Genomic DNA, 21,742 nt, shown 5'->3' with positions numbered 1-21,742 from the left:
ACCCGAGTGCTTTAAGCTTGGTGTGAGCTAAATATAACATGTCTCAACAATGCATAAATGAACATTTATACAAAATGGCCCATAATGCATATTTTGTCAACATCTACCAGGTCCTAATATACTGTTTACTCGTATTGACCTTCAAAGGTTTCTTACATGGTTGGTTTTGTTCCTGTAAGAGCTAGAGTGGCTTTTTACATTTGTTTTAAATGTACCCCATGTGTATGTGTGTGTATATGTGTGTGTGGGTGTGTGTGTGTGTGTATGTAGATAAAGTCTTGTCACAATGAGTGTTATCAGCAGACCCACCTTGGCCTGCTTCTCAGACGCCTGCTCTTCCTCATGTCTCCACACCACCAGGTCAGAGTTTCGCTCTCTCTCTCTCGCTCACTCACCAACCAACAGAAATAGTCTATTCTTTTATTTGCTTGATCCTTTTTTTCCCCCCAGCACCCCTTATTTGTGTGCATGTGTGTGTTTTCCACAGATGGAGTTTGTCGAGCGCTTCACACCATCGCGGGCTGAGAATCTGTGTGTGTGGCATGCAGCTCTGCTGAGGAGTTTGTGCACGGAGGCACATGTGCGTGTGGAGCGAGAAGTTCTCAACAGCGCCACCTCTGCACTGGACGCTTGGTGTGCTGCAGGCTACAAGCTGCACTCCATGCATACACTGGTGAGTTTACCTGCTCACTCAGTGAGGGCCCAGCTCACACACAGGCGTTCCCCGTTCACAACAAGTTTCTGTTCTGGAATTTTGGGACCGTTTCCTTGGTATTATTTGGCATTCCTTGGACGTAAATATTGACTTGAATGTGCCCATTATTACTCAGTTGTGTGGCAGTTATCAAATTGTATTTTTTGGTACAGTTTCCTGGGACTGAAGTTTATTGGTGGCATATAAAAACAAAGGATAATTTCTGTGCTTCTCCTCAAATGAACAAAACAAAACGGCTCTGGCTGTTTGTGTTTGATTCTGTAGAGTTACAACGATGACTGATAATAAAAAATAATTTGAGAAGATGTTTGGTGTTGGTAATTCTGGTCCATCTGCTGTGTGGTGCTGGGTGTTGGTTCTTGGCTGGCAGGCTGGTCAGGGCAATTGGTTAGATCAGTGTCAACATGTTTTTTTAAGACCCAGTCTCACGGCTGCTGGGCCGAGGTTTCTGTATTGTTCTCTGCAACAAAAAACCCCTCAAAACCCTCACAATATTTCAGCTCTGAAACAATACTTGATTTAAAGTGTTTGACCCTGATGGCTTCAGTGTGTGTGTGACCACTCTAGATTAGGAGTTCTATTGGAAGGTCAGAAGTGCTGCTTTCCGTTCAGGTTAGTGGAGGCTTATGATGCACATAGTAAAACGGCCTTTGTCCTTTAGATTTAAACAATACATTCACATGGAGTAGAAATAAGAAATGAAATGTCTGGACAAGTTTCAGTGACTGAACCAGTAACAGAAACCTGTCAGCTGTGTAAAGCCAATGGAGAGCCCGCCTGACCCATGTACCAGTCACGAAACGACCGTGCACGCTTCAGAAACAACCCACGGGGACCGGCTTTCAGTAAAGTTCAAGTTCAAGTTTGGTTTATTTGTCACATACATAGTCATACACAGTACAACATGCAGTGAAATGGTGGAGAGTGCTCTGTCCAAACTGAGGAAGAGAACCAGGGGTGCATAGAGAAAAAAATATATATACAGATAAATATATATTCTAAATAAATATATTTATTGTTCTGTGCGGTGGTGGACAGAATCAACTCGTCTGCGTAGAGCAGGAGTTTAATTTAATATTGACATTAAAACTGTCGGGCTTAGACTGCAGCCTTGTCTCAATCCACGTTCCTGAGAGGAAATCTGTTTATGGCCAGTTTTTATTCCACACCTGTTTCCCATGGATGTTTTCTTAATTAGATCATGTTAAATATAACAGATGGCATCAAAAGCTTTTTTAAAATCTATAAAGTATGTACTTATTTAGCTTTGATTTTGTATGACATATTTATCAATTAGGGTGTAAATATGATCAGTGGTCATTTGGAAGAAATGTTTAGTTTTTTTCTCTCCTTCCAGAATGAGACACTGGGCTGTGTGTTGGAGGTGGTCCGTCTGGATTCTCTCCATCCTGAGACTGAGGCTTCTACATTGAAGATGATTCACAAGCTGTGGAGTCGTATGACTGCTAGCCAGGTGAGAGAGAGAGAGAGAGAGAGAGAGAGAGAGGTGGGGGGGGAGAGAGAGAGAGAAAATGAACACTACCTGTGTTAGCCAGGTGAGGGAGAGTTGTGCTGTGTGTCGACCGTCATGTGTGGAGTTTTAGCGCGTTACTGGTGGGTGTGTGTCTGCGATGTGGTTGACAGAATCAGTTGAGGACTGATGACCAGTTGTGTCCGTGTTGCAGGTTCAGATCCACCGTTCTCTCCAGCAGACACTGAGAGTGCTCCTGTCAGTCTCAGCCATCTTGATTAAAAACTTAGACACAGGTGCCATCACTCAGGTGACGTGTCCCGTGATCTGTCCAGCCCAGCTTTCTTACCTTTGTGTCGTGTTCTCGGACGAGCATCACACTGGTTCATTTGTGCGCTACTGTTAACGTTGTACGTCTGTAGGCATTTTGTTGTCTGAGTGGACTGGATCTACACAAAGTCCCTGAGGACGTGGTACTGGCTGCTCTGGAGTTCCTGGCCTCTGTGGGGAAAGTGTTCCTTCCCTCTGACATCCGAGTGAGTGTGAGTGTGAGTGAGTACGTACGTACGTACTGGGGGTTGATGGGAGATGGAGTTCCCTTTTGCAGCCACAAAACTACTGCGCGCCCGTCCCTAGTCATCTTAGTTATGTATGACTATTTATTTAAATAGTGACCATCAAGCACAGAATATCAAAAGATCATTAAAGTTGGTAGTAATGCATCATTAAATGAAACAAAGTAAACTTGCCTGTAAGTGTTCCAGAGTAAAAATGTGACACTGCTTTAGCGCGCATGCTGTGTGTGCAGACTGAATAGCAGTTTTGTAATCTAGAGGCATTTAGATCATTTGCTTAATCTACATTTAGTGGATCCCTTTCACCTGTATGTGGTGTGTCTGTCTGTCTGGAATGATGTAATGATGTAATCACCTGTCTGGCGTCCTGCGTCTCTGTCCTGTTGCCATGTTCAGTCCCAGGTGTTGCCCAGGATCAGTGCTCTGTTCAGGGCTCTGCTGGCCCACCCATACTGGCTGCTGCACCAGCACGCCCTGGAGGCCTTCGCCGCCTTCGCCGAGGTCAGCCTCCTCTCCACTCATGGTTCACACTCACGGTGACTCCGCTTAGGTCTGTCCTCCTCCTGGGAGGAAACTTTGGTCTGTACAACAACATGCAGACAAATGTCATCTTGTGGTACAGCATGCATCCAGGTCATGGTTTCAGTTTCCCAGTGAACACATAAACATGAGTCCCTCTGTACAAACAGCATAACCTTCGACCAGGCCAGAAAGACAGATCAGTCAGTTACAAAATACCCCAGCTGTCTTAATCTGAGTATTTTTGCATCCTACCAAGGTTATCCTTCCCTCTGCCTTATCTTTGTGTTCAACCCTGATCTTAAGATGCTTTTTCCTTCCTTTGAAGGTCACCAATCACGAGGAGGTCATCTCTCAAAGCCTGACGTCAGAGGAGACCAAAGAAAAAGTGGTGAATTTCCTTAGCAAGGTGCGTCCCTCGGTGTGGCCCTCACAGCCCAGGCAAACTCCAGCATGGCTGCGTTGAGAGTTCTGCACAGTGTCAAAATCATGAGTAAGTGCAGGTGCCTGTGTGCAGAGCGTCCTGGGGCAGGAGAGTGAGGAGGCTCGTCTGGACAGGCTGAGGGCAGAGGTCACGCTGGCAGACCGGCACACTGACACACTGGAGAGAGGACCACACACACCTGTAGCAGAGGAGGTGCGATGGGAACACACACCTGTAGCAGAGGAGGTGAGCTGGGTAGACACACCTGTAACAGAGGAGGTGTTTGCCCTGTCTGAATTCCTGAGTTTTCCCCCATTATAGTCTGATTTAGTAGTTGATGGTGCTGTACAGAGTCTGGAAGGAAAACTGACACACAGGTTTGGAGCTTCTACCATGGTGGGTGTGCTGGTGTGTGTATCCATGATAATCAAACCAAGTTGAATCACTAATTGGGATTTGTGATCAGTATTCAAGCGAAGCATCATGCTGATGACCAGTCATGGTTTGGGAAGGTCCTGTCCTAGTAACCCTCCAGTCTAACTCTCAGAAAACAGTAGTCGGTCTACCAGCTCAGTCTCTGCAGAGCAAGACATCAACTCCTCCAGGAAGTGACTGAAACCTAGGACAACACCTAAGCACCTCCAGTAAGAGTGGGGATCCATGACGATAGCAAGGGGGGGGGAAAAGGCTCCGAGATACGCGTAGCTGAATCAGTTCTGTACGAAGCAGAGGGCCAGAACTGCACAGATCTCCAGCAGCTAAGTCAGCCCGTCCCGTAGGGGGTTTGGAGGTGGAATATCTCTTCCTAATAGTATCAACACTTGTGGTTTCCCCTGTTATACATTAGTAGGTGTTGCTTTCACATTTAGTGTCATTCAGTGTTTGCTCCTGTTTCAATTCCTGGTTTAGTGCACATTGGTTGCGTTCCTGCTGCTGCAGGGTTTTACAGACACCCCATTTTAGAATGATAGTTTCTTCTGGCCACCTCGGTGTCCTTGCGTGACCCCACTTCCTTTCCTCCATCAGCCTCTCCCAAAGCGAGCGCGCCAGGAACCCAGCCGTGAGGAGGACTATGAGCGCCACCTGCAGGCGGCAGAAAGTGCACTACGAGCAACAGTGACACCCAGCCCTGGTTCCCCTCCCCCTCCGTGGGTGACGGCCAGACTACAGACCCTGCAGACACTCATCACCCACATTATCAGTGGCACGGCCCACGACTCCTGAGGGTCACCAAGACCACATCACCGGATAGTCATGTTTCTGTAATGATACAGGACTACTGTCCTGTCCTAGACAAAGTATCAGGACAGAATCCACTTTCTCTTTTGTAAATTAGACTTTTAGTTTTTATATTAAAATTTGTTAGAGGATTAATGTATGAAATGCATTCTTTGCTTAAAATTGAATTGTAATTGTAAGATGCATAGGTCGTAGGGGTAGTTGTTAATGACTTGGACACACAAAAGTACCATAAACCACTTTATTCCATCAGCAGCTGTCAATACAAATAATCATTTTCTTTCACGCTCACGCACACACAGCCCCACCCCAAAATCAAATAAATGTGTATAAACAATATATTATAGATCTATTTTTAATATTCGTATTGCCTTACTCTGAAGGCTTGTAAAACATGGAGGAGGTGCACGGCCCAAAAAATATTTATGGAAACTTCACAACTCCTGTGAAATTCCCCTTCATGTTCCGAGCTATGTTTGGCAAACAATCTTCCTACATGGTTTACATGGCGCAGGGCAGCCAACAGATGCTTTCAGTCTGGGTAGTAGTGCCAGAAACTCTGCCAAAATGAGATATCCTTAATGCCTCTCCCTTAGAATGCCAAACACCTGCTTCTTAAATGACACATTCCAGATTTCTATGGCTATTGTGATAGGTGTTGACAGTGTGAATTACTAGAGCACAAATGAAACTCGTCCGTTGTTCGTTACTTTGAGCACATGACTTCACATTATGGATGTAAATCTCAACAATCTATTAAAAAAAAAAAAAAAACTGCCACAGGTAAGCTGGTCCAAACGAACCGTGATGCAGATTAAAGTGGACGAGCATTGAGTCATAACTAATGTTGGCGTAGAAGGTCCCAGTCCAGCAGCACTGAACAGCTGCATCTGTGCTGACAGCAGCGATTGGCTAGTGTGAATTGGGTTCGTCTGCTTCGTGTTCACACCACCTCGGTAAACGGATTTGTCTTGCATGGCCTTTCATGAAGTTATGCGTAGGGGTCAGAGTTCACCAGTCACTCTCCTCCCAGTTGATGTCGTCACCCCAACCCTCTACTCCGGTCTGTGAGGAACAAGAAACGAGACAGTCTGTCTACAGCTTTAAAGAGTTTTAGTAAAAACGACTGGGCCTTCGTCACTGACACATCATCATCAGTGACTCACTTCTATTCATGTTTTTTAATTCCTTAATTCTGACCACTAAATTGCAGTGTGACGCACGTGTTTACCCACACGTCTACATTTAATGTCATTTATCTGACGCTTTTATCCAAAAACAATTCTGACTGAACACAATTTGAGTCATTGAGGGTTAAGGGTCTTGCTCTGGGACCCAACAGTGGAAACCTGGCAGTGGTAGGACTTGAACTGGCAACCTTCTGATTACTAGTCAAGTACCTTAACCACTGAGCCACTTAGCTTTTAAAGGAGAATAGTTTAACAAGGGCAATAGTTTAACAAAATATTTTCTGAGTGCAAGCTTCATGGGTCAGACTGAATCTGAAGACATGCCATGATAAACGCTCTCAGGACAGTGGCAGTGTCCTGTTTTTACGTTTGTTTAAAAAACATTGCTGCATTATGAAAATTTACTTTTAATTGCATTTGCCATCTGTCTTTTTTAATCTGGACAAATCTGCTGACCTTTACACTGCACAACTTTTAAAGTCTTAAAATCTTCAAAAATATTGCCTCTCTCCCACTAACCGATTGGTTTTATAATTTTCTTTGCAGCTGACAAAAATTAAGATCTCACACTAAACGACTGATCAAACACTACCAGACTTGTAACAGTTTCTGAACTGAACTGAAAATGTGTGTCGCGTTACCTAGGAGACACAGACGTAAACGTGAAAGTACGATAGCTTTCTGTTTGTGCCACCATTTTCAGGGAGTCAAAAAAACCGGTAAAAACCTGCTCGCATGAGGTCAACTGTTCTGCGTAGCCTGTGTAGCTAAAAGCAGTCATTACTCACCTCAGCCTGCGTGTCTGAGGTAGTTAACTGTGTTTACACAATCTCTCGATTTACACAGAATATTGATTCAAACAGATCTAACTGCATAACCAACAGGTGCTGGGATAAGTTTTACCGTTTACAGCTAGACCTCCTCACCTCAGTCAGGTCCACTGCAGCAAACCTGGCCGTCAGTCCCAGTGTGTCCAGAGCGGGGTGTGTGTGGTGAGCCTCGGGGCTGACCTCCACATTGCTCAGCAACCCGTTTGAGGGAAAGAGCGCGTTGCCTGACGAGAGTTTTATGTCTGGGACCATATCAGCGAAGAAGTCCAGCTCTGGGTCACTGTGGGGTCGTGCTTTCACTTTGATGGTGAACTCTTCCCCCAGGCCTGTGGTTGCTGCTCTCCTGTGAGGGTCTTTGGGTTTGGGCTCCGTGGTCAAACTCAGTTTGGCGACTTTGGGGTCTTCTACAGTCTGGATCCAGCCTGAAGTCCATGGGGCGTTCTTCTGCTCTGGAGCTGGCTTCCCACCACAACTCAGCTTGAGTGCTTTAGACAGCCGTTCTTGTCCAGAACCAGATGTGGCTGCAGAATCCACTCGAGCATCTCTAGAGACTGGGCAAAGCGAACGGTCCAAGGTAACCTCCGAATCCTCAAAATCGTCCCAGGGTTCGTCCACGCCGTCGGCTATGGTGACCAGCGGTGTAGGACCGCCATCCTTGGGCTGCGTGCGGATCAGGAAAGGTGTCTCATCCACGTCACCCCAGTCTGGCCACGCCTCGTCAGGTCTCACCGCAGCACTGCCGTTCCTGTCCGGCTCCCCTGGAGGGACAGACTCATCCTTACTCCGCGCTGACACAGAGCACGCTGACAAAACACTACATTACACCAGACTCAGACGAATACACATCAGCTGAGATTACAGGGACAGGTGAAGCGACCCTGACCTCCCCTCTGTGTTACCTGTCTCCGCTATAGGGGTGCGTAGGACAGCAGTGTGTCCTCCGATTGGCTGGAGGCAGGGCAGGTCATCCAGAACCAGCTCTCTGCCCTCTCTGGATGGCTTCGAAAACAGGAAAACCTTGGAGGGCTGCGAGACGTGAGGAACCGACGTGCCGATGGCGTGGACCGGCGAAGCTGCACAGGAAATGCCAGAAGCGGTTTTTGATGTAGCACCTTACCGGCACTGCCCTCTGTTCCAACACCAACAAGTCACGCTCACACTCGACACGCTGGTAAAACTAGTTCAGAGGGGAAGCACTTGCTTTCTGGGGTGCCTTCCGCCGACTTGGTGAAGTTTGGCGTGGTCCGTTTGAAGACTTTGGCCCTCTCGCCACCCACTACCACTTGTGCCCCCAGCAACGGAACCAGCACAGCCAGGCTCTGCAGCGTTATGGCCACCAGAGTGTCGCTCGTGTCCCGCATTCCCAGCAACACCTGCAGGACAAGTTTAGATCATGAGAAATATTCCATATTACATGGGGGCCTCGTCATAATTACAGGCCCTTAAGCAGTAGCAAAGATCTACGAGACAAAACTCAATCCTCAAAAAGTGCCTTCTGTTAAGCACATGGGTGATGTGAGAGAGTTCCTGGACTGTCATCACTGAAATACATTTATTTTTGTGTTTGTCTCTGCACAGTATGACTGGGGCCATGGTTCCTCCATTACCTGAGGTAGGATGTGGTTCTTGAGTTCGTCGTGTGTGAAGAACTCTGCGTAGATGTTCATATGGGAGAGGAGGACCATCCTGACATGTTCCTCGTTCACTCTGAAGAGCTTGAGAAGCTGTGGGACCACGTACCTCCGATACATCGGCAAGGACAGCAGAAACTCATCCCCAACCCCCACACTCGAATCTGAACCACCGAATACAGAAACACCTCACACATCAGAACCCCATGCGTCTTAACGCAGAGCTCTGAAGGTCACAAGCGTCAGGACAAAACCTGCATTTGTAGGGATCGATTCTGGGTTCATAAGGATCGAGCACACACCACAAACGCTTGCTTACCCTTCCTAGGACGTAGCAGGTGAGGCAGGAAGCTTCTCACAGCCGTGGCTTCCGCCAGTACCAAGGAGTTCAGCAGCTTAGGGGCCAACCGGGCCCCGATGAGTTCTTCTGGGAGACTGTGAACCCGGTCCAGAAGAAACCTGGGGGAACCACAAAGGCACACAAAGCAAAGAAACCTTTATTTATAGAATAATAAATAATAATAATATAATAAAACCTTTATTTATATAGCAATCCTATAGACTGAGTCACATGGTGCTTCACAATACAATAAAATATAAAAGATTCCACAAAACAGTCCCAGACCAAAGCATTTGGCACAATCTAAAAACACACTGACTCATTACTGGAAATCACAACATGTACAAACCATCAAAAACCAGCAACCACTAAAAGCAAGAGAAGCAAAACATGTATGAAGTTATTTCTTTAAAATGTGCACAGACACTGATGGTCTGTAGCCACGGGAAGATCATTCCAAAGTGGAGGTGCACAATTCTGCTACAGTCCTGTTTTGATTTTAATGTTGTCAGACCTCATATTCAGATATGGGGACAGTGTGTGAAAACTACACGCAGGGTGCTCTCTCGCTCGCTTTCTCTCAGGTCTTACTTAAAGAACTCGTTCTTTTCCTCCTCGGATTTCAGAGTCAAACTCTTCAGGAAGTTCATGATGTCCAGAAAGTCATTCCTGTTGAGAAGATGAACATGAAAGTCTTGAACGGTTTGGCAAGTAAGAGGTGACCAGACGAACGTGGTTTTGACTAAAACTTATTCACTCATTACACACTTGTTTGGACAGGACAGTCAGAATATTCCTGTTGTTCACGTATTGCCATGGTAACAGGGGAAAGCTGTTGGAGTTGCACCTGAAAAACTCGTGAGTGAGTAGACAGGAGAGCGGCAGGCGAGCCATGGGGTCAGAGGTCAGCAGGCTGGCCTGCAGCGTGTCTCTCAGACTCTCGGCCAATTCCTCAGACACTGAGTCAGAGAGAGAGAACGAAAACGCGTCATCAGCCAAACATGCACACACAGACAAAACGAACCAGACCCACCCTACCAGAGCGACATAGTGACAGAAGCAGAGACTGAGGATCACAGAATGGAAAGTGTGGGGCAGTTCAGGTCTTGTTTCTCTCCAAGAACAATGTTTTTATTAACATTTTATTAATTTTATTAACATCTGCTTGAAGAGCCATGTATGAACATGTACGTGACAAATAAACCAAACGTGAAACTTGAAGAGTGACTAACCATATTCATTCAGGAGAGGGAGGAGACACTCAAACAGCACGCCGAAAGAGAAGGCGTCTCGCGCGTGGGCATGCATGTCCGGAAGCGTATCGAATCCGTCCAGCTACAAACAAACTGGTTTTGGTTAGTCGCCAGAAGACCAACGGCTGACGTGCTAATGGAAGGTGGAGTGACATCGTACTTCACCTTCTCCTCTGGAGGCACCGCTCTGTCTTCTCTTACGGCCTGGATGCTAGCGAGGAACTGGAGGACACAACGCAGGAGGCATGACACCACAACATTCTTCAATACTGAAATCTTTGGAATTTGTTGAGCTCAGCTACAATGAGGGAGAGCAGCGTCACATGCGCACGCTGCAGGTCAAAGTGCACAGTGGTGCCGTTAGCTCGTTAGCTCATGTCCCTCACCTCTGGTGTCGCCTCGTTAAACTTGCAAACCGTCTCCATCCCTCCAAGCTTCCAGTGCCCGTCTTCACTCACAAACACAGAGGACACGCAAACGTTGTTGTGGCTCGACTTGCCCTTAAGACACACAGGCAGACTGAGATATAACATTACACCTAACAAACCTCTGGCCCTCTCTCATCCTCAAAGCGCTCCGGGACACGGCTGACCTCACCCTGTCGTGGAGGAAGACGAGGGCCTGCAGTAGGTCATAGATGCCCGAGCAGATCTCCTGTGGCGTGAGGCTGTTCAGAAGTGGCTCAAGAGGCCGGACCCTCTCCGTCACCAGGTGGATCCCTCGGTCCTGCATGGCGCATGAGTGGAATTGCAGCAGATTCGGATGTCTGAGAGTCTTCAGGTGCTAAAGACAAATGGTTATGTTACAACTACTACCAGAAAACATACTACTGAAAAAGAAACCCAACATTTTATGCAGCAGTTTTCATACATAAATACAGATCAGCGCACAAAATATTAAAATCGAGTACAAATCATTCATTTTGTTAAAAGAAAATTTAATTGTATACACACGATAAATATCCTTTGTCAAACCAGGTTCACACAGAGCCCTGCCCACTTCACACCAGCAACCGCATCATCATGCACTCTTCTCAGGGGTCATGAGTTCAGCCACCTTCCACCGTGTGTTTTTCACTGATTTAAGCCCATGACACCTCCAGAAGACTCAGCAGTGAGGTCTGGTGTCCCACCCCCTCTAAGCTCACGTTTAAACTAACCACATACACCTCTTTAGACGTAAACCCACGCTGGCCTGCCTGGTGGCCAACGCTGTGCCCAGCCCCACTGACACAGTTCCACACAGTCTTTTACACACTACGCCAACAGCAAACAGCGCCAATCTCCACATATTTACCCACTGCACTGCCCCCACACAGCCGATCACTTCCTAACCTGTAAAGTCCGGACTGGCTTCCTTGGTGACTAAGACCTACCCTTCCCTACTGGAAACAGTAATCCCTACTCAGCTGCACCAGTTCCAGCAGTCTCAATGGTGATCAAAGAGATTTAAATGAAAAAGATATTCAGTAATACAATAAAATATTAAGGATCGGCAAAACATGAAAAGTAACATTTAAAAAAAAAAGGTCAGAGTAATACAAGAAACTTCACAAAACATGAATAAAATTGAAAACAGAATTTTTTTAAAAAAGTTATTGAATCTTCAGGTTGGTTCCACAAAGCACGGTCACGTGGTTTAGCTCTGATTCTAGGGAATGCATAAAATGACTCCTGACTGAACAAGCACTGTTTGGGTAAGAGGGCAGAAGCTGGTGGAGTCTGGGTCAGGACACCTTCAGCAGATTGTTTTATCTCAGAGTCAAAACACACACGGGGCACGCTGCACCTTGGCCGCTTTGCTGACTGTGTCTTCGTTGCCTTGCCGGTAGACGAACACCGAGGCGGGCTTCCCGTCCTGCAGCACGGCGGAGTACATGCAGAGGCCCGACGGCAGCACGAGCTGCGGCTCCTCCGGCACGCACCCCCGCGCGGCGCTGCTCTCCGCGCCCATGCTCGCTCGCGGCGGCGGGTGGTCCTCTTAGCTCGGTCTGCGAGAACAGCGACAAAACCTGGTCACATCTGGGACTAAAGAAGGTTAAGAAACGAAGAAACGACCGGACGGGAAGGAGAGCTGGCGGGAGTATTGCTGGTTTTGCTCGTCAGCCTCGCAACACAGCGGACTAGCGAGTGTCTACTGTGCGGCGGATTGTTCCTCCAGCGCCACAAACTTGACGCTGATTTTCTCATTTTAGCCTAGCCTAGCCTAGCCTGTTTTAGCCTAGCCTAGCCTAGCCAATTAGCCTTGATCCCACAGACTGGCATTCAGGTTTACGCCGGGACTGCTAACAAGCGAGATAAAGGCGCTTGACTGGCCAACAACTACTGGGTTTCTACTGTTAAAACACGAGTACGTTTGTCCACTTACTGTCCAGACACGTCCAGAACGACGCGCATCTGCTTAGGTAGCGGGCTAAGATAACGCCCTCAGCGGGCTACGGCTGTCAGCTCCCCTGCCGTGTCGAGTCCGTCCCGGGCTCCGCGGGGCCTGGCTGCGAGCTGCCTGAGGAAATCAGTTTCTCATTCCGATAGATCTCATAACGCTTTAGCTAGGTAATACTTTAATGCCCCTGCTGGGTCTGCGTTCGGCTAATTCAGGGGGACTTTAGACGAATAGTCGAGACCATCAGTTATAATCACTGATGGTGTATCAAAAATGTTCTTCGAAACGCAGTTCACTTCCTGTTTCCCAATAACAAACACCGGCTCTTCCTGTCATGGTGGGACAAAACTATCGGCAAGTAACTGTCAGCCGCCCAGATACGTGAATTAAACTCCTATACGCGTCAAACATGCACTTGTCTTTTGAAGATACACCGCTAGCTAACTTAGTTGTGTGGACGAGGCTGGTAAACCTCAGTGATGGGACTAACTAATGATTACGCCTGGAATGGGTTAGCAGCTGGACTATGATCCGGGATGAGGATGTGAGGGACACATCCGGGATGGGTTTTGAATTTTGTGTGTCATGCAGTGTTTTATATGAAGTGCTTCCAAAAGGACCTGTAGGCCTTCATTCACTCCAAAAGTTAAACTTCGAATATATCCTCAGTACTGAAGTGTAAAATCTGGGTGGTCTTTGGCAAGTTGTTGTTTGTATGCACATCTTTAGCTGTCTCTGGGGGCTTTGTCACAGGTATGAGGATTCTACAGTGTGCACGTGCACTGATCTTGGGTGCACTGACACCCACTCCTACGCAGAGCAGCAACCATGCTGATTTCCACACTTTCAAGCTACCTGCCTGACTGTGGACTGATGAAGGCTCTTGCTGGGAAATCCTTTTGTAACCAGATTCAGCCTTATTCACTTTATCATTTCTACTAAGGTACTCTAGATTCTGAGATACTCTAAAAATTCTCAAGTCAGGATGTTACTGACTTTAGTTCAGCCTCTAACACGGTTGTTCCATCTAAATTTGTGCTAAAGTGAACACTCCCACTATGGTGAACTTTTACTGCTACACAATAGAAAGTACACTGTCTGGATATATCACCGTATAGTTCAGCAACACGAGCACCCCGATCTCATCTCTAAGGAGAACTGTCAGAACTGCACCCACAATCATCAACACTGATCTGCAACATAGCGACACCACATTGTGGGCGAGGGTGTTGTCTGTCACCATGGATACCTCACATCCAGCCAAGCTCTCCTCTCCAATCTGTCAGACAGTACAGAACCATGTCAACTCATGCCACCTGCCTTAAAAATCCTCCCCCTGCCCCCCAAGCTCTCTCAAGAGTACATGTTGAATAATGGCTGTCTCTCACTACCTCAAACTGTTACTGACTCTCTTCCTCACTACATAGTGATCCATCATGTTATAGATCATTCAATACTGTAATCTTTTGTAACCTTAGTTGTCTCCTGTTTCTACAAGAATAGTCTTATGCTATTTCAAGAGATAAAATCAGATTGACACTGGCGAAACCAAGAGAAGGTTTGCTGATGGTTTTGTGGAACACATTTCAACCGTTACAGTTAAAGATTTGTCATTTCCCATGGCAAGGCATTTTAATGCATTGCAATAGAATTCACCAAACTTCACACTACAGTAGTGCACAGCATACGTGGTAGTGAGTCACGTGACCACACACTACAGTAGTGCTGCCAGAAGTGGTGTGTTACTATTAAATGCAACTTACAAGTGATTGTAATATGAATGCATCTAATAACGTGATTGTTCACTGCATGTACCTTGTTCAAGTGAACTTCTGTTTTCGTTGCCGACTGTCACTGACTACAGTGTTCATGGATGTATAAAGATCTTGGTAGTTGACTTATTATCTATAAGTTATATTAGCTATAGTAACTATAAGTTCTACTTCTGCTAAATGACTAAATTCATTAGCCATTACCTGCTCTCACAGCGTCTCACCTGGCAGGGGTTAGAGCAAAAAATCCAGGAAGTTATGGAAAACGTTTATTCATTTTTTGTCCTTACTTTTGTTAATTGCATTTTAATTGTACTTTTGATGACACAGGAAATACATGTTCAGTGGCAGTAAAGATGACCAGTTTGTCTCCGACTTCTGCACTTGGTTGGATGGCTTCCACTAAAGGGTGGTGAGGAACTTAGTCTAATTGAGAGTAGTTTGATGTTAATTTCTTAATTTGATTACATCAGATAGTGAAAACCTAGGAGCGCAGCCAAAGGATCGTCTAATTTCCATTAAACAAACATTAGTAACCTAATCCTTATATTCTTCCAGTTAGATTATAAACAAGACAATTGCTCTCGATTAACGGCCTATACTATTTCACCGGAATATAAAGGTGCGGATGTAATTGTTTTAAAATTACATTTCATTCAAATGTATTTTAGCCCACGGCAATAAAAATAAGGTGCAACTGTGAAGTATGGCCCAGCATAGGCCAGAGTTTATATAAAATCCCCGTTTAGTCGTGTCGGTTGAAGTCAATCAATCACCATTTATGTTGTTTCTCTGATCGGTCATTTCGAAGGCTACACTACCGTCACTGTAACAGAGGCCATGTCACGTGCAAACCCCTGGGGCTTCTGTCTGCTGAATCGTCCCAGACTGCATAACATGTAGGAAAAACTGTTCAGTGCAGTCTGTCTGAAGCGTCAGAGTCCTGGCCGCCAGTCGCCAGACGATTACTAATTCAGCACCGCTGGACTAATGTCTAATGGTCCTGGGAGGGCCAGCCCAGGACACTGACGCCTACGCTTTCGCCCTCCAGAATATACCGGGTTCCCGCTATAAAAACACCAGCAGCCTGACATCTGACAGAGGACCGTTCTCCAGGTGAGGTGATACACCCGTGTTGGAGCTCTGCTGTTGCGCAGGTGTAACAGTAGCTGCAGTTTTGGATCTGCGCAGGGCGCTGCTGAGATGACAACGCCTTCGTATTTACTCCTGGCGTTCGCGGGTTTCTTTTCCACATGTTGTTCTGCCCAGAGTGAGTAATTAACACCGCATCTGTTTACTTTGTACTATTATGAAAATGTCATAATTAAATCTTTCAGACATGCAGAGTTATGCTGGCAACTTTGGCAAAAGTTACTGTCTAAAATCTTTATTTATAATTTGATTAAAAACAAACTACATAGCAAACACAAATCCCACTCCAAACCACGAAAAAAGGTTTATATTGCTGCATACCTTTCTGAGCAGCGCATCTTGTTACCGTGTGTGCGTTCGCAGCCAGCTGCAGAGGTCGGTGTGCACAGGCGTACTACCGAGGCAGCGCGTGCCAGTGTGACAGCGAGTGCCTCGCGCACAATGAGTGCTGCCCCAACTACGAGTCCCTTTGCACCACAAGTAAGATATCGTTTCTGCGAAAAATGCAAAAACAAAAAAAAATGTCGCAAATTTAAAAAAGCATGTAGCTCATTTTTGCTACTTAAAAAACAAGAATTAAACATGAACGGAGCACTAAATGTTTCTAAGGACCTCGCGGCAACGGATGTTGTGTGTTCGTGGAACAGGGGGGTCGTGTAGAGGGCGATGTGGCGAACGCTTTAAGAGAGGCAGGACATGCCACTGTGATGGAGCGTGCGCGGAGTACCACCAGTGCTGTTCTGATTACGAGTCCGCGTGCACCCTCGAGGGTAAGCAACTCGCGTCTTCACTGATGGACACTTCGTACCATAGCGCGTGCTTCTAAATCGCAGTTATTGCAGTGTTAATTTCCATAAGCATGGCATTTACCTTAACGTGCTCGGTACGCCAGCACATAGCAGCCACTTCACAGCCCGTAGCTCCAGGTGTCTAGTCTGCTCTGTGCCATGTTACCCGGGGGGTAGGAGAACACGGACAGACACCCCGTAGCTGCTAACCTGAGCCACACACAGGAATACTGCTGCATTCATGCATGCCTGGACGTGGAGCAAACGTGTGTGTAAGAGGGAACACTGTCCTTACTTACACTGTTTCTCATGTGAACAACCCAGAGTCCAGCATGGACGGCGAAGGCGTCGAGGCCGAGAGCGATGCTCAGGAAGACTCGGCAGCTGAAGGTGACGTCTTCTGTCTCCTCTTTAAAAAGAGTAGCATTTTACGCGCCATGACCCATTATGGAGAAGGGAAATCTATCCAAGACGACACCACCACCACCACAACAATGACGCAACAAAACAACAACACAACTCTGCCGAGTTAAAAGTCTAGATGCTTGTAGGAGCCCCTCAGGCCCTGTATCTCAATTAATATAAAATAATCTTTGAAACGTAGATTACACTTTAATGTTCTTGTTACAAGTGGTTCTGTTGTTAGATTTTTACTTTCTTGACACTGAACCTTATTTATTTTTTCTTTTATGTTCATCTTGCAGCTGGATTACAAGACTTAAACGAGGCAGGTGAGTGTACATGACAGCACCTTCCACAGACAGACTAGTTTGCCTTTCCATACTCTTAACTCAGTTAAAGCACACTATAACTATAACCGTTTTAACACCAGTGTCCCAATATTGGCAGTCACTGTTATCCACATTATTACAGCTGCTTTTTTTTAAACATTTTCTAGCTTGTTTATTCTGTATGTTACATTTGTTTACACTACATGACACTACATGCTACATTATTTCTTAAATCCAGTGGTGGGTGGTTCCACCCAGGCACCCCCTCCTCCGGTAGTTGCTAGTGGAAGTGGTGCTCTGTCCTCTGAAGATGTAAAGCAGGAATCTTCTCTAGTCCAGCCAACAAAACTCCCAGACCTGCCCGAAGTTCTCAGTGAGCTGAACGAAGGTATGAAGACAGCTTCAGAAGTGTCCGAAGCTGGAGGAGACAGTCCTTCTGTCCCAGACGAGTCGGGCAGTCCAGTGCCAACCACACCTGACCCCCCGTTCCTTTCTCCAGCCAGAACGATTTCTAAGACAGCAGGTGATGACCTCCATCATGACTCAGACGTTCTGCTGGTATTTTGGTGCAGTGATGAGGCAACACTCGACACAAACTGCGGTCTTGATGAAAACATTTTTCCTGTGTATATTTCTTTTCTTTTTTTCTTATTAACACTAATGTCTTTTTCCCTTTAGGTATGACTCCTCCTTCTGTAGACGAGGAGGACCATGGAAGTCTCGTCACTGAACCAGAGTGGCTTTCCCTCATCTCCTCACCTTTTCCTTCTGAGCTGGTCCCTACTGGGCCCACCACAATTCCACAGGAGCCCGACCCGAACTCGCCAGCGTCTGAGCGGCCCGACCCGAACACTCCAGCGTCTGAGCGGCCCGACCCGAACACTCCAGCGTCTGAGCTGCCCGACCCGAACACTCCAGCGTCTGAGCGGCCCGACCCGAACTCGCCAGCGTCCGAGCGGCCCGACTCAAACACTCCAGCGTCCGAGCTGCCCGACCCGAATACTCCAGCGTCCGAGCGGCCCGACTCGAACACTCCAGCGTCTGAGCGGCCCGACCCGAACACTCCAGCGTCCGAGCTGCCCAAACCGAACACTCCAGCGTCTGAGCTGCCCAAACCCAACACACAACCAAGCCCACAGAGAACCTCAGAATCCAGAGTGACTCCTGCAACCACTGCTCACACAAACGCTACTGAAATCACTGCCTCTAGTTCAACTACTGAGCCTGAGCCTTCCAACCCAGAGCAGCCCAAAGACACTTTGTCCCCAGAAGGAGCTCCAGGAGCCCAGACAGAACACACAGAGCCCATTGAGATGATAGAGTCTATCACAGTGGCGATCCAGAACAAAGACCCAACAGATAAGTCTAACAGTACAGAAACGACCAGTAATGCACAAGATGAAAACATAAAGGATCTCCCCTCTCCAAATGAGGACAAGCCTGAAGCTAATGGCCCTACCTCAGGTTCTGAGATCAGACCTTTTAACCCAGACCAGCCTGGAGAAGCACCACATCCAGAGGATGACACCCAACCGCATAGAGTACAGCATCCATCAGGGCCCAGTGAAAACACAGCCACTGCAGGGATGGAGGCCGAGTACGTGGACCCAACAGACAAACCTAGCACTGCCGAAACAACCACTAATGTACAAGATGAAAATATGAGACAGGTCTCCTCGATAAAGGAGACGTCTACCACCCTGACCTCTCTCGAGAGCACCCCTGCGAAGGTGAGCCCTCCTCCAACTAAAGCAACAAAGAAGCCAACCAATCCGACGTCAGGTGTTACAGAAGCTCTTGACGAAGATAGTCCTTGGGACTATCAAGCAGGTAAGATATTCAGATACTCACATCTGTTTAAAAGATACTCTTTCCACTGCAACGTCAGTGGCAATTTTGCCCAGATGTACATCACTATCAGGAAAATTAATAAAATGAATGTCAGAAATGTCAAGTAGTTCTGAGTGGCACATCATTTTTAAAAAAGGGCTTGCACGTTCTGAATGCCAGTCCATACTTTGCTGCAGTACTGGTAGTTCTTACCAAATGCATCAAGCCGATGAAATAAAGACGTTACCCCTCTTCTCCACAGATGCAGCCAACGACACTGATCTCTGTAGTGGGCGACCAATCAACGGCTTGACCACACTAAGAAACGGCACCATTGTGGTCTTCCGAGGTGAGGACCAGCAGCCCCTCTGACCAGTAGCTTCTCCAGCAGTGGCTTGCAGCGTTGAACACAAGCCCACAACACAGCATCACTCTGTAGTTCCTTATTCAACTCGTCAAAGTCTTATGTTGTGTGTTAGAAAAGAAACCTCACCAGCCCGTGCCAGACCCACACACCCTGCTCTAGAGAACGTCTCCTACCTTAGTAGTTATAGGATCAGCCTTTACTACTGCACAGGATGAAAACATAAGAGCTCTCCTGTGCGAAGGCGACGTCTACAACCCTCCTCTCTTCTAAGCACCCCTGCTTCTGTGAAGGAGAGCCCTTCTCCAACAAGCCAACCAACTGTATGAAATGAGCTGTCAGCAGATTTTTTACAGAACTGTAAGAGGATCAAACACGGAGCAGGCCGTCTGATCACAGCTTACCCACATACGTATTTAAGAGGGCAGTGGTGTCTCAGTGGTGAAGATACTGGACTAATAATCAGGTTTCCAGTTCAGGTTGCCACGGTTGGGCCCCTGAGTAAGACTCTTAACCCTCAATTAATTATGGTTGTATTCAGTGATAATTGTAAGTTGCTGTGGACAAAAGTGTCAGCTAAATGCTGTAAAAGAAATGCTTGGCTGTTCTGTGTATTTCAGGTGTGTCCCTCACCCCTCTGTTCTAGGTCACTACTTTTGGACTCTGGACTCGAGGAGGAACCCCGGACCTGCTCACGGGATCACGGACGTCTGGGGAATTCCCTCTCCTATCGACACCGTCTACACTCGCTGCAACTGCCAGGGAAAGACCTACTTCTTTAAGGTGCGTCACCGCCAGCCCTCACGGGTGCTACGGGACACAGTGTGCGACTAATGCTATGCGACGCACACACGCATTTTCTGAGGGATTTTAGTGAGCACCGCTTCTGTCCAACAGGGGAACAGCTACTGGAGGTTTGAGAATGGACTAATGGATCCTGGCTTCCCCAAACCAATCAGCGAGGGCTTTGGAGTGGGGGGTCACCTCACTGCTGCGCTGTCCATGCCTCGCTACAGAAGCAGGAGGGAGTCTGTGCTGTTCTTCAAAAGAGGTATGAGCAGCGTGGTGATATGGCTACCTCCTCCCTCATGGACATAAAGGAACACGTCTCCCACGACTCTGAATATTAATGATTAATGCAGGTTGTTCAGGCACATCTGTGTCTTTTGGTAGGTTTCACTGGGTGAGTTATTTTAGCATCTTTAAAGATGTATGTCCTTCTTACTGGAGTTGCTGATTTGGTTAGGATACAGATACGCTTCATATGCAGAAAATTACATGGTGTAATTCTGAATTAGATGTTGGGTGTCTGCAGGTGGATTGGCTCAAAGATACACCTACCTGATCACACCTCAGTGTGGCAGCAAGTTAGCAAAGTACACAACACACACAAGAGTCCGGAGAGAAAAAGGTGAGATTCTCAGGGCTCCGTGAGATTCTTGGTGAGATTCTCAGTATCTGTTCTCAAAACGGGTGTAAACGCACCGAAAAAAAGCCTACTGCATCGTTGGTGTTTTCTTTAGGGAAAACATTAAAACTTAACTAAGGAATGATTGGGCAGCGTTTTAAGTCTATATTTACATAGGTTTGTGTGTGAACACGTGAAAAGGGAACCGAGATAATTCACAACCACACACCAGTCTGTGATGCAACTCCTGTTATCCAGGAATAAATGCGTCACCAAGTTCATGTCTCATACTGTGGTGCAAGGTGGACCCAGACAAATTGTGGACCTCCTTAACTTGGCAAGACAAACCTCTGACCATCGTCTGTTTTAGACTCTAAACTGGGGCAGGAGATCAACATTCAGAGTTGGAAGGGTTTTCCCCCTCTCGTCACTGCAGCCGTGTCAGTTCCCGCCACAGGTGGGGAAGGATACAGATACTACATCTTCTCTCGAAGTAAGTTCACCACCAGCTCGGGGCCGTTTTCTCCAGTTTTCTTTGGATGCCGCCATGACTACCATTAGTGGTCCCTGAAGATGCTGGCGTGTAGTCTTGGCCGGTTGATGAATTGAAATCATGTCTAGTTTGGGTCTCCACCGGGGCTGGGTGGGGCAGTCCTGTAGACTAGACACTCCAAAGACTTGTTCAGACCCATGACACAAGGTCATGCCGTCGGTAACAACAGGCAGACCTGACCTCAGCCTTCATCAAAAGATCAAAATCACGTGTCCTTTATCCGTCTGGCACTACAGAGTAAGTAAGGGCTTTGCCATGTGTACTTAAGGCATGACCTCATGTAGAAAAGCACAGCTTGTAAAATTATCTTAAAATGGCAATTATACAATTAAATGTATACACCATTCAGAACAAGTGGTGACACTGGCAGTACAAGTATGGATTAATAACAGTATTATTACTAGTAACAGGTTTTCTTTTCCAGCCAAATACTACAATGTCAAGATGCAGGGTGATGCTCCGGTGATCCTGACCCCCAAGGAGGGACCAGGGAGACAAAGGTCAGCCAGGAGCTGGTTCAGATGTCCAAAGAGTCCATCCACGTACCACTCCTGAGGACCACGTCCCAGTGAACG

General features: G+C 47.0%; 3 protein-coding genes across 9 annotated transcripts in view; 2 read left to right on the top strand and 1 right to left on the bottom strand.

Moving 5' to 3' along the window:
• Positions 1-5,589, top strand: part of c3h1orf112 (chromosome 3 C1orf112 homolog) — a 14,584-nt gene extending 8,995 nt beyond the window's left edge. For 2 of the 4 annotated variants that reach the window (XM_035524484.1, XM_027022451.2), the window contains exons 17-25: positions 271-360; positions 488-673; positions 2,073-2,189; positions 2,401-2,496; positions 2,609-2,728; positions 3,158-3,262; positions 3,609-3,689; positions 3,798-3,950; positions 4,731-5,589. In XM_035524484.1, the coding sequence (XP_035380377.1) occupies positions 271-360; positions 488-673; positions 2,073-2,189; positions 2,401-2,496; positions 2,609-2,728; positions 3,158-3,262; positions 3,609-3,689; positions 3,798-3,950; positions 4,731-4,928 (1,146 nt within the window). In that variant the 3' untranslated portion in view covers positions 4,929-5,589. The remainder of the gene's footprint in view (positions 1-270; positions 361-487; positions 674-2,072; positions 2,190-2,400; positions 2,497-2,608; positions 2,729-3,157; positions 3,263-3,608; positions 3,690-3,797; positions 3,951-4,730) is intronic. The other 2 variants (XM_027022452.2, XM_027022453.2) reach the window with 2 other exon arrangements.
• scyl3 (SCY1-like, kinase-like 3) lies at positions 5,171-13,085 on the bottom strand. Its single transcript, XM_027022458.2, has 14 exons — positions 12,555-13,085; positions 11,976-12,177; positions 10,785-10,970; positions 10,574-10,687; positions 10,353-10,409; positions 10,167-10,269; positions 9,782-9,893; positions 9,526-9,603; positions 8,914-9,053; positions 8,571-8,758; positions 8,165-8,336; positions 7,863-8,036; positions 7,060-7,721; positions 5,171-6,008 (listed from the first exon to the last, which is right to left on the bottom strand). The coding sequence occupies exons 2-14, from the start codon at positions 12,138-12,140 to the stop codon at positions 5,955-5,957; spliced, it is 2,205 nt and encodes a 734-aa protein (XP_026878259.2). The 5' UTR covers positions 12,141-12,177; positions 12,555-13,085; the 3' UTR covers positions 5,171-5,954.
• On the top strand, positions 12,186-21,742 carry prg4b (proteoglycan 4b). Of its 4 annotated transcripts, none has more exons than XM_035524486.1 (14): positions 12,186-12,536; positions 15,393-15,611; positions 15,857-15,973; positions 16,141-16,263; positions 16,606-16,671; positions 16,986-17,012; positions 17,347-17,535; positions 17,691-18,842; positions 19,105-19,191; positions 19,853-19,989; positions 20,104-20,257; positions 20,522-20,617; positions 20,985-21,107; positions 21,592-21,742. In XM_035524486.1, exons 2-14 carry the CDS (start codon positions 15,545-15,547, stop codon positions 21,720-21,722), a joined length of 2,469 nt encoding a protein of 822 aa, XP_035380379.1. In that variant the 5' UTR covers positions 12,186-12,536; positions 15,393-15,544; the 3' UTR covers positions 21,723-21,742. The 4 variants fall into 4 exon arrangements, with proteins under 4 accessions (XP_035380379.1, XP_035380378.1, XP_035380380.1 ...); XM_035524485.1 differs by having other exon boundaries at positions 17,251-17,535; XM_027022455.2 differs by lacking the exon at positions 12,186-12,536 and adding an exon at positions 14,681-14,753 and having other exon boundaries at positions 17,251-17,535.

This window comes from Electrophorus electricus, chromosome 3 (assembly GCF_013358815.1).
Source record: "Electrophorus electricus isolate fEleEle1 chromosome 3, fEleEle1.pri, whole genome shotgun sequence".
Classification (NCBI taxonomy): domain Eukaryota; kingdom Metazoa; phylum Chordata; class Actinopteri; order Gymnotiformes; family Gymnotidae; genus Electrophorus; species Electrophorus electricus.
Note: the sequence above shows the minus strand (reverse complement) of the source record. Positions and strands in the feature narration are given on the sequence as shown.